Source organism: Schistocerca nitens, chromosome 2 (assembly GCF_023898315.1).
Source record: "Schistocerca nitens isolate TAMUIC-IGC-003100 chromosome 2, iqSchNite1.1, whole genome shotgun sequence".
Classification (NCBI taxonomy): domain Eukaryota; kingdom Metazoa; phylum Arthropoda; class Insecta; order Orthoptera; family Acrididae; genus Schistocerca; species Schistocerca nitens.
This window is the reverse complement of record NC_064615.1, coordinates 141,978,725-141,990,838: the sequence shown is the minus strand read 5'-3', so window position 1 is coordinate 141,990,838 and position 12,114 is coordinate 141,978,725. Positions and strand designations below refer to the sequence as shown.

At 43.7% G+C, this 12,114-nt stretch overlaps 1 protein-coding gene across 1 annotated transcript in view; it reads right to left on the bottom strand.

Annotated features, from left to right (window-relative positions):
* LOC126234876 (sialin-like) overlaps nucleotides 1-12,114 on the bottom strand; it is a 613,986-nt gene that overhangs the window by 175,087 nt on the left and 426,785 nt on the right. Inside the window, exon 5 of the mRNA XM_049943616.1 lies at nucleotides 4,522-4,752. Coding sequence (XP_049799573.1) covers nucleotides 4,522-4,752 — 231 coding nt within the window. The remainder of the gene's footprint in view (nucleotides 1-4,521; nucleotides 4,753-12,114) is intronic.

Genomic DNA, 12,114 nt, shown 5'->3' with positions numbered 1-12,114 from the left:
TCGCAAATCTATGAAGTGTTTTTAAAATGTATTAACAAATGTGCACCTTAAGTGACGTGTTGTCCGATGACAGAAAGGACAAACCAAGGTCTGCTGGCGTTAAAAGATTAAAAATATTCTTCGTTGATGTTTCGGCAAGTTTTTCACTAACATCTAACCATCTAACATCTAACCATCTCGTAACAGAAAGACACATTTCATCTCTCTCAAGAGCAGAAGTACGTTATGTATTAAGACGATTTGCACCTGACGTTGGTCCCACTGGGTGCGAAGTGCGTCGTGTAATTCAGTAAACCACGAAAATATTGTGACAGGAACTTTTCATTCATACATCTTGTGTACAGATGAATGCACTAAGATATGCGGCCACAACATGGTGGGGAGTTCGCCCGAAAACTCTGCTCAGCTTTCTTGAGATCAGTCTTGGATTATAGATGCATCTTTTATCACGATGGGTCAAGAAATTCCCTATCGAAACAGGACATATTTCATTGTAGCTCCATTCGAATATGCAATGGAACCACGTCATCCACAGGTACGTATACTGTCCTTGGTGAGGAAGGGGAGCAACCAGAGGAAAAACTTGAGAAACACATCTCACAGATAAGACACCCTTTATCAACGGATTAATGAAATATTGGCCAGACACTGAAAAATGTAATTTTCACTGGAAATAGACGAAATCCAATATTTAGCAAATATCTTGGATGGTGGACTTCGTACGAAAATAACTACTTAAATACAATCTCTTGCCAGAATTCCTAGCCGCATTCAGCTACCGAGAATAAAATAAAATAATCTTCGATAATATCGTGCACTACAAAGATTCTCCGAACTCCAAGTTTGTAATCAACGGTTTGCTCAATACCATCTTCCTCAATTCTACGAAGATTTCTACGAACGGTTCGAAGACCATCAACAGCGACAAAACAGGATGTGCAATATACACCCCTGCAGGAAATTATTAAGCCCTATATTCCGTACGTACGGAGGCAACCATCTATGCAGAAGTCACCGCATTTAGAGAAGCAGTAAGATATGGAAGATTTCGCTCACGAAGCAGTACGATGACATTAACCGATTCCCTAAGAATTCTGAAGAGCCTTAAGAAACCGAAAAGGAATACAAGTGTGTCACCTATAATTATAAGCACATTATAGAAACGGCTACAAATAAGCAACCAGAACGGCAACAAATTCCTTCTGTATTCCAAGGCACAGTGGAATCTTTCATAATGAAATAGTAGAAGCGAAGCGAACAATGAACATAGGCGAAGTCCTAAATGATAGACTTACTTACCAAGAAGCTTTCAGTTTAATAAGTGGAAAAGCGGGAAGCATCTGGCAGAGATAATGGTATTCGACCAAGATTTCAAACAGAGTGCATCATGCCCCATTGCAACCTAAATAGTATTATCTCCTTCATTTGTCGATTGGAATAGAAGACGATTCATAACTACGATTAGGCGCGTGCACTTAAATCATGGCAAATTTCCATCCCTTCTGTTCCAAACGGCGTGAAGGATTCTCCATTTTATGATTCATGCAATCAAAACGGAGACGTGAACCATCAACTGTTCTCGTGCACCAGATACAAAATAGAAGAAAAATTTTTTTTCAGAGGATTTGTTAATTCAAAAGTTCCTCTTCCAACACTGGCTGCGGTGATAAAGAAGTCTTTCGCGACGGCACTGATATGTAAAACATTCTCGAACTGAAGCGGTAAGAAAACCGAGAATGTTTTACATATTGGCTGCGATGTTGCTTTCAACTCAAAAGAGATTTGAACTATTATTAAGTGTGGTGTTCGCCAATGAAAAACGATCTTACTATCTAGATACATTGTGTTCATTACGTGTGGATATTTTGTATGGTCCTATGGTTTCTTCTTTTCATTATTGCGTTATAATTACTTCATGAGTAGTTGAAATGGTGTAATGTATCAGTCACACAGGGTGTTGCAAAAGGAATGGTCGCTATTCAGGGATATGACCGAAAAGAGCATTTGAAGCAAAAAAAACTTCTGTGGACATACGCCCTACTCCGAATGATTTGCGACACGTAATATATTTAATATACATTGTTATTTACGACGATTGTCTTTCAACCAGTTACAGAACTCAAGTCGTGTGGCATTTTAGCCAATGAGAAGATTGTGGACACGATCTACGTGAAATGGATACAAGCATTCTGCATGTAATGATCACCATACACGTGCTCGTGGGGTACTGATACGTGCAGAAAGTCGCCGCGCGCTGGTATTAAGGCTATGCTGCACTATTTAAACAGTGTGCTGCTCTTCCGACACATGTTTTGTAACTACAAGTTCAGAAGAAATATGGGAACTTGGAAGAATACATGTTTCACGCCATGTTCTGGAAACTCTGGTAAACATTGTACGACCAGGAATTCGACGTGTCGGAAAGCACCGACGATATTCTTTGACAGCAGCCGGAGGACTACCATCGCAGAGGCCGTAAACGTACACCGTATCTTCATATTCCTCATTAGGATACGTATATGGCATTTTACCCAACGCGAGTACAAACGCAATTAACTGCTGCTTCTCTCTGTTACGCTGTCAGTCCCTCGCGCTATTTTACCCACAACATATCGCGGACAATCGTGCGTTCAATGGCTATGTGAGACATATGCGCGAGCATCACTATCTCTAAAATACAGAGGGGTCCAAAAAAAAAGTATCCACTGTTTAAAAGTCCATAACTGGCAAACTAACTGACCGAGTTGTCTCATCTTTGGTACTGTAATAGTTTGTAGTTCCGGCAATCGCCACACAAGCGTTGTATTGCTTTGTTTTGTTTCGTCAGATGACAGTCGCCAGATAGTGTTTCGTTCTTAGTTGCACCTAGTTACTCGAGTAAACATGGCTGGCGAAAGGCTTACATTCGATGAAAGGAAGTCAGTTTTGAAGTGGTATTTTAAGTACGAAAACATTAATGAGGTTCAACGGCGAAATGAGTATAAAAAAGAGCCACCGACTCGTTTAACGCTTCGTCGCATTCAAGACAAATTTTAAGCCGAAGGCTGTGTTAAAGATTTACACAAATAACGATCTGGAGGACCTAACTCCCGTCGTGTGTTACAACAATTTACTCGCTCACCACAGAAGTCTGTGAGACAGTGTGCCCGTGAAACTGGAGTGAGTCGCTCAAGTGTTCGGCAAAATTTGAAGACAGCGAAGTGGAAGTGCTACATCACACGATTGCTACACGCAATGAACGAGGACGATCCAGATCGTAGAATGGAGTACTGCGAGTGTTTTACTAACATGGTGTGCAACGATGAAGAGTTTGCAGAGAAGATTGTGTGGTCTGATGAGGTACAGTTCAAACTCAATGGTACAGTAAATCGTCACAATTGCATTTACTGGGCCGCCGAAAATCTGAACGTCCATGTAGACGAAGCAGTGAATTTGCCAGGAGTAAATGTGTGGTGTGGGTTGTCTTACCGGGGCTTGATTGGGCCATTCTTATTTGACGGCACAGTTACCGGTGAGGTGTACCTTCAGAAGCTTCAGACATCCATTTTACCTGCCATCCGAGACTTGTATGGAGACGGAAGAGTTTACTTTCAACAAGATGGTGCCCGAGCCCACTACCAAAGTCGTGTTAGGGCGTATATCGACGAAAATCTACCAAGAAGGCCGTAGAGGTGCTGTGGAGTATCCACCACGTTCCCCAGACCTAACTCCTCTGGAATTTTACCTGTGGGGAACGCTAAAGGACGCCGTTTATCGACAAAAGCCACACACATCGGATGAACTTAGAGAATCCATCGTACATTCATGTGCAAATATCCAACTGAACACGTTGCAGTCAGTAGTTCGTGCTGCAGTTCGGCGGCATCGTTTGTGTGTGGATGTTAATGGTGACAATTTCGAACCTACAGTGATATCTTTAAGTCGGAGTTTAAGCTACACTTTCACCAAAAATGTGAGAACTCCGTCAATTAGTCTGCAAGTTACTGACTTTTAAACTGTGGATACATTTTTTGGACCCCTCTGTAGATGTACATTAAACTCATTCGTAATAGGGCATATGTTCACACGAAGCTTTCTGCTTTTAATGGGCGTTGCTGTTATATCCCTGAATATTGACCATTCCTCCTTGATCATTCCTCCTGGAGCGCACTCTGTATATTTATACCCTTTATGGCTGTGCGGAGAGTGGCCAATGTCAATAAAGAAAGGAAAAAAAAATATGTCCGTTGACCTCATCAACATTCACATCATGCTTTACAGAAACTGTCGCTCGCTTTGTGAGCAGTGCAGATTATTTCTGTTGACCATATCGACATTTTACATCATGTTTTGAACAGTACGGGTAAAATAAAAGTGGCCCAGAAAATATTTACTGCGTCTTAACTTATGCAACTCAACCTACACCAACCACACCTGAGTTAGAGGTTGCCTATCTCAAGGTGCCTGAAATATTTTCTCGGCCAGTTTCATTTTGGCAACAGTGTAGAAACAGCTGCTGGTGTGAGCGGTGCGGATACTTGCCGAGGCGGCGCCCTGCACCAGGCGCACGGCGACCAGCAGGAAGAGATGCGTGCGCGCCGCCACAGGTATGAGCAGCGAGGCGAATGCGCACAGCAGGTTGGCGCCCCCGAAGACGCGCTTGGCGCCGAAACGCTGCGCCAGCAGACCGCCGGGTACCAGTGCCACTACGTAGCTCCAGTAGAAGGCACCCAGCGCCAGCGACTGCTGCTCCATCGTCCACGGGAAGCGTTCCTGTCGACAGCGGCACGTCATTAATACTCAGGGAGCATTGTATGTTTAGTTTAGTTTAGTTATGTCATGTTCGTAGATCATTTTTATTATTATTTTATTGATATGATGTGGAACAAGTCAGATTACAAGATATATATACACACATGAATAGTGTTAATATTAATATTACTGAAATTTTTAGCTCTACACATGCAACTACATTTAGAGATAGACATTTATTTGGAAGGAAAATCACCATTGGCCGTATTTTGATGTTTTATTGTCAATAAAATCGATTTTCAGTCACTTAGTGACCATCCTCAGTGCTGTAATATACAATTAAAATTGGTAGGCACTGGTATCAACTTGATTTATGTGATCGCTCTAAGCTTGTGGTTATAGCTTAATACCAGGGCCTACCAATTTTAATTGTACATTACAGCATTGAGGATGGGCACTAAGCGACTGAAAATCGATTTTGCTGACAATAAAACAACAAAATACGGCCAATGCTGATTTTCCTTCCAATTCCATCCACTATTTGGCCGTGGTGTACACAAAACTCCATGAAGTCGCCAATCAAGACATTTATTTATTTATTTATTTATTGCCAGTTCTGAAACAAAAACTCGTCCATGGAATAGAAGGAGCTGTCCAAAAGAAATGATTTTAAGGTAGATTTAAAACTTGATCTGCTACCTGCCAGACACTTTATGTTGTTGGGCAAATGATCAAAGATTTTTGTTGCTGAATAATGTACTCCTTTTTGAGAAACTGACAGCTTCAAAAACGGATAGGCATGGCCATTTTTCCCTTTAGTGTTGTACGTATGAACATCACTGTTCTTCTCGAATTGAGATGGATTATTTATAACGAATTTCATTAGCGAATATGCAGTTAAAATACCTAACTCGTTGACTAGGTGCCTACATGATGTCCTGGGTGAACACCACTAATTATTCTCACTGCTCTATTTTGTGCAATCAATACCTTATGTCTGAGTGGTGAGTTACCCCAGAAAACTATTCCATAAGACATTACTGAATGGAAATATGCAAAGTACGTTAGGAGGCTGATCTGTTTATTACCAAGACTAGCGATTATACGAAGAGTGAAAGAAGCTGAACTTAGTTGTTTGAGAAGCTCAGTAATATGCTTTTTCCAGTTCAAGTTGTCATCAATGTGAACACTCAAAAATTTGGAGAAATCTACCTGTTAATTGAGCCCTGTTCATATGCTACATCAATTGTCGATATGACTCTATTTGGTGAACAGAACTGGATATAGTGAGTTAGTCATTACAGTCACAGAGCATGAGATTACATCCAAATTAATCTTTCAGTCTGTAAATTTTGGCAGATTGGAATTATGTGCGGAAGTGGAACTGTGAGATCTGGTTGTGAGTAGCACCTGGACAGATCAGTCAATAAGAGCATTGCCCCAAAGACTAGGTTCCAGGTTCGATCATCGGTCTAGCACAAAGTTTCAGTCTGCTAGGAAGTTTCAAAGAGATTATGAGTCTACAGTTGTCGGTTGCTAAAACTGACTGAATTCTGTACAAGAGCTGTTCGTAGACATCGCTGTAAATCAAATGTTATCGTCTTCCCTGACGCACCTTTTTTCAAAGATAATTACAAAAAAAAGTTCAGATGTGTGTGAAATCTTATGGGACTTAACTGCTAAGGTCATCAGTCCCTAAGCTTACACACTACTTAACCTAAATTATCCTAAGGACAAACACACACACCCATGCCCGAGGGAGGACTCGAACCTCCGCTGGGACCAGCCGCACAGTCCATGACTGCAGCGCCTCAGACAGCTCAACTAATCCCGCGCGGCAAAGATAATTAGAGATCATGTTGATCATCTGGACATTACAAACGGCAGGATACGGTTTTTAATAGGATGTGTGATTACCACAGACAGAAATACTTTGCAATACGCTCTCACGCTGGCCACAAGGTTGGTAAGTAGTTCCTGTGGTGGGGCTTTCAGTTCCGCCACCAGCGCGATTGACAAATGCCGCATGATCGCTGGTGTATGCGGAAGTGCTGGAGTACGTCTCCCCAATTCATCCCAAACATGCTCGATGGAGTTACGTCAGGGCAGTCCATTCGCTGAATAGACATTCGCTGAATGCCCTCTTGTTTCAAGACCTCCTCCATCTGCGCTGTTCGATATGTTCGTGCTTTGGTATCTATAAAAATGAAGTCAGGGCCGAATACACACCTGAAACGACGCAAGTGGAGCGGGAGTACAGTACCACAATAACGTTGATAAGTGAGGACAGAGCGTTTGGAGGACAGAGCGCCCATGCAACATTATGCCTTTCCCCCCCCTCCCCCCCCCCCTCCCAACAAATCGCCTGGAACACCAAAACAGTCACGTTCGACAACGCTGGACGTACCTTCATATGGGGAGAGATGGGAACACGTAATACATCTATGAATTTTTTCGGTCATGTTCGGTTTGGTAATCTAGGTACGACAAGGTACCATGTTGTGTGGACGTACAGACCTTCAGCTCCTTGAACACTCACCTTTCAACGTTATCGTGACATTGTACTCTTTCCCCATGTGCGTCTTTTCAGAGGTGCATTCGGCTCTCACATCATTTTTATGAATGACAATGCCGTCATCGAACCGAACTACGAAGGTGAAGGAACTCTTGGAACGAAAGGATGTTCACCCATTTGACTCGCCTGCCCATTTCCCCAACTTAAAACCCATCGACCACGTCTGCAACGCATTGAGAGACGTACGCGCTGGTGGAGGAATGGAACGACCTATCTCAACGACTCTCTACCATCCCCGTGGCCAGCATTGAGCACGTTACAAACCATGCATTGCTGTCCGTGTTGATGACAGTCCCTATTATAGACAATGTACTGTCTTTTGGAATTTCCAGGGGACCATCACGAGTCGCAGTGGGTTCGGTGTCATTATTGTCATTGAATAAAAGTGTCATTTCTGTTCGTCTCACTGCGTATTTCTGTCAGTTACCTCTGCACTATGATACAGTAGTTCTTTCTATGTGAGATCAGAGCAAGTTTCATCGAGTTATGTTACTTGGCTGTGACTCATCATACGAAAGTTACTTTCGTCCCTAAGTCTTGCAGGCCAATGACTGTACATTTACGATCCGACGAATAGGGTGAGCAGCGAACTGTGACAGTTTGCAGGTAACTGCGGGAAACCGTCGTCGCTGACCGCCTGAAAGAGGATACACGATGACTAAGGTGGAATTTCTATTTGGTGTGATGAATAGCAGATTAGTCTAAATGTAAAAAAAGTGAGAGTCAGTGCAAAAGAGTAGAAAAAACTGTTCTCTAACGTACGAAAACAGTACTAGAGGTGTATTACTTGACACACTCAAGTCGATTAAACATCTAGGCGTAGCGCTGCAATGCGATAAAATTAAGGGAAAGTGAATGGTCGACTTCAGCTCATTGCATTATAAAGCCGACTTGTGTTGTCGTGAAAATAGAAATAACACTACAAATATGATTCGTTGGAAGAATACGGTGAAAACAAATGCTCCAGACATGAGTTTCCCGGAAACTCACCAGTAAAACAATGCATCACATGTTTTGACGTACGAAGATGTATTGTTTCCAGAGTTATGTGAAATAGAAGCCAGATTATTTGCTGTCAGTCATTTGACTAGTTTGATACGGCCCGCCACAAATTTCTCTCCTGTGCCAACCTTTACATCTCAATAGTGGCAATTTCAACATAAATCCTCAATTATTTGCTGGATGTATTCCAGTTCCAATCTCTGTTTTCCACTGCAATTTTTATTCTCTATAGTTCTCTCTAGTATCATGGAAGCTATTCCCTAAAGTCTTAAGAGATGTTGTATCATTCTGTCTCTTCTGCTTTTCAGTGTTTTCCACATATTCCCTTTTTCTCCGATTCTGCGGAGAACCACCCCTTCCTTACGCTATCAAACCTAATTACCCACATTCTGTTCTAGCATCACATCTCAGATGCTTAGATTCCCTTCTGCTCTGGTTTTCTCACAGTCCATGTTTCACTGCCGTACAATCCTATGTTCAAACGTACATTCTGAGAAGTTTCTTCCTCAAATTAAGGCCTATGTTTGTTACTAGGAGACTTCTCTTGGCCAGGAATGTCCTCTTTGCTAGTACTAGCCTCCTTTTTATGTCCTCTTGCTCCGACCATTACAGTTTATTTTACTGCCTAGGTAGCAGAATTCCTTCAGCTACCTTCATCAACCCTCACGACAGTTACCATGCGCCGGTCATAGTAGGCGACGCTAGCGCGCTCCGTAGCAGCCACGCGGGAACATCGAGTATAGACCCAGACCGATAGAATGCACACCGAGAGATGCGGACGACCCGGTACCTCGTGAAGCATCAGCAAGAGGCCGCAGACCGCACTACAAAATCGCCGCTCCATCCAGTCGTTAGTGACTAACCCAGGGACCACTGCGGACAGTTCCCGTAGGCAAGAGCTACCCGAGTCATACGCCGACTGCTTGCAGCCCATCACTCAAGCTCTCGTTGTTGTGCCAGCGGAGAAGACTGCATCACGTCGAGCAGTTAAGGCTTTGTAGCATGCAACAGTTTTGCGAGTGCTAATCTTTACGGTATTAGTTCCAGCTCCCGGCAGTTAGTTAGAGTCCGTATCTCAGAACTGTATTTAGATAGCACCACTGAGGAGATGCAGCTAATTTCTTGTTATCGCCACTGTAACCAGCAGTTTCTGCAAGCCACTAAACAAGCTTTAAAATCAACAGAGGCTCTCCTCAATTACTAACAAATAGCAGGATTCTTTAGTGGTATCGAGGGTGTGCTGGCTGAACGTTTGGAATGCACCTTCAAGACCCAAATGGAAAAATTAATTGGGATGACCGCCAGCACAGATTACAATTATCCCTGGTGTACCCCAGAACAATCGCTCTCTATCAAAGACTAACAGATGGTGTCATTTATCTCCACAGGATCCCGTGTAGGTGCAGACGTATGAACGACGTCATGAACAGTGGAAGCCCACCTTCCTCAACCATTTGATCAGGCTGAAAATGGTCGAAGTCCAGCTGCTACGAGGATGTGGTTGCCATCGACGTGTCATCAAGTCCGGGCAAGACATGGGTCTGAACCTCCGACGGGTACACTAACACATCGTTTAGTTCCAGACACCCGGAATGAGACGCTTTTCCCACCACCTGCCATTGCATCAGCCCAAGACCTGCAGCGGACTGAGGCGGGTCGGCGAAACTCTCATCCCACGTCGACTGGTCCTGATCCCGCCCCCTTTCCCCCAAGACAGCGAAGATTCAAAAATCTCCGAGGCCTCTGGGACCCGCCGTCGCCTCGACGAAACGGTCTGGGAGATGACTGCTACTGTTGTAACCAGGGAAGAGAGCCGCAACCCTCACGACAGTTACGACGCCTCTGTCAAAGTAGTCACGCGAGTATGCTCCATAGCAGCCACGCCGGAACATCAAGTATAAAGCCAGTCTGACAGGTGGCGCACCGTGAGATACGGACCGTCGGGTACCTCGCCAGGCTCGTTTGCCACAGCACGAAACCACTTCTCCATCCGGTCACAAGTGACTGGGCGCAGCACGTCTCTTCCTGAAGAGTGGCTGTTTAAGCCAACCCTACAACCATAGCGGACAGTTCCCCTAGGCGAGAGTTTACCGAGTGATGCGCCGACTGTTTGCAGTCGATCAGCCAAGTTCTTGTGCCATCGCAGAAGACTGAGTCGTGCCGAGAAGCTAGGCAGGAAACAGTTCTTTGGGTGCTAGTTTTTCTGGTTTTAGTTCCGACTTGCGGAAGTTACGTGGAGTCTATACCTCAGATTTGTATTTATTTAGAATCGTTGAAGAGGCGGAGTTAATTTCTTGTTATCCCTATTGTAACTGCCGGTTTCCTGTAAACTAATAAAGAAGCTGTTTGTAACATCTACAAGGTCTCTCTTCAGTTTCTGAATCCCCATTCCTGATGTAAAGTTTCTCCCTGTTCTCATTTCTTCTACTTCTCATGATTTTCGTCTTTGTTAGATTTACTCTCAATCTATGTTCTGCACTTATTAGAATGTTCATTCCATTCAGCAAATCCTGTAATTCTTCATCACTTTTAATGAGAATAGCGATGTCATCTACGAATGTTATCACTGATATCCTTTCAGCTTGAATTTTAATCCCACTCTTGATCATTTCTCTTATTTTCGTTATTTTTTCTACGATGTATACAGGGTGAGTCACCTAACGCTACCGCTGGATATATTTCGTAAACCACATCAAATACTGACGAACCGATTCCACAGACCGAACGTGAGGAGAGGGGCTAGTGTAATTGGTTAATACAAACCATACAAAAATGCACGGAAGTATGTTTTTTAACACAAACCTACGTTTTTTTAAATGGAACCCCGTTAGTTTTGTTAGCACATCTGAACATATATTAATAAATACGTAATCAGTGCCGTTTGTTGCATTGTAAAATGTTAATTACAGCCGGAGATATTGTAACATAAAGTTGACGCTTAAGTACCACTACTCCGCTGTTCGATCGTGTGTATCGGAGAGCACTGCAACATACATCGCGTTTCTACAGAATGATCTGCCAACGTTGCTCGAACATGTCCTACCGGAAACGCGTCGACGTATGTGGTATCAGCATGATGGTGCACCTGCACATTCCGCAATTAACACTAGGCTGACCCGTGACAGGATGTTCGACGGACGTTTCATAGGACGTGGAGGACGCATAAATTGGCCAGCCCGTTCTCCTGATCTTACACCTCTGGACTTCTTTCTGTGGGGTACGTTAAAGAAGAATGTGTACCGTGATGTGCCTACAACCCCAGAGGATATGAAACAACGTATTGTGGCAGCCTGCGGTGACATTACACCAGATGTACTGCGGCGTGTACGACATTCATTACGCCAGAGATTGCAATTGTGTGCAGCAAATGATGGCCACCACATTGAACATCTATTGGCCTGACATGTCGGGACACACACTATTCCACTCCGTAATTGAAAACGGAAACCACGTGTGTACGTGTACCTCACCCCTCATGGTAATGTACATGTGCGTCAGTGAAAAAGACGAATAAAAAGGTGTTAGCATGTGGACGTAATGTGCTGTTCCGGTCTTTTCTGTACCTAAAGTCCACCACCGTTCCCTTTGGATCCCTACGTCAGCCTAGTGTTAATTGCGGAATGTGCAGGTGCACCATCATGCTGATACCACATACGTCGACGCGTTTCCAGTAGGACATGTTCGAGCAACGTTGGCAGATCATTCTGTAGAAACGCGATGTATGTTGCAGTGCTCTCCGATACACACGATCGATCAGCGGAGGATTGGTACTCAAGCGTCAACTTTAGGTTACAATATCTCCGGAT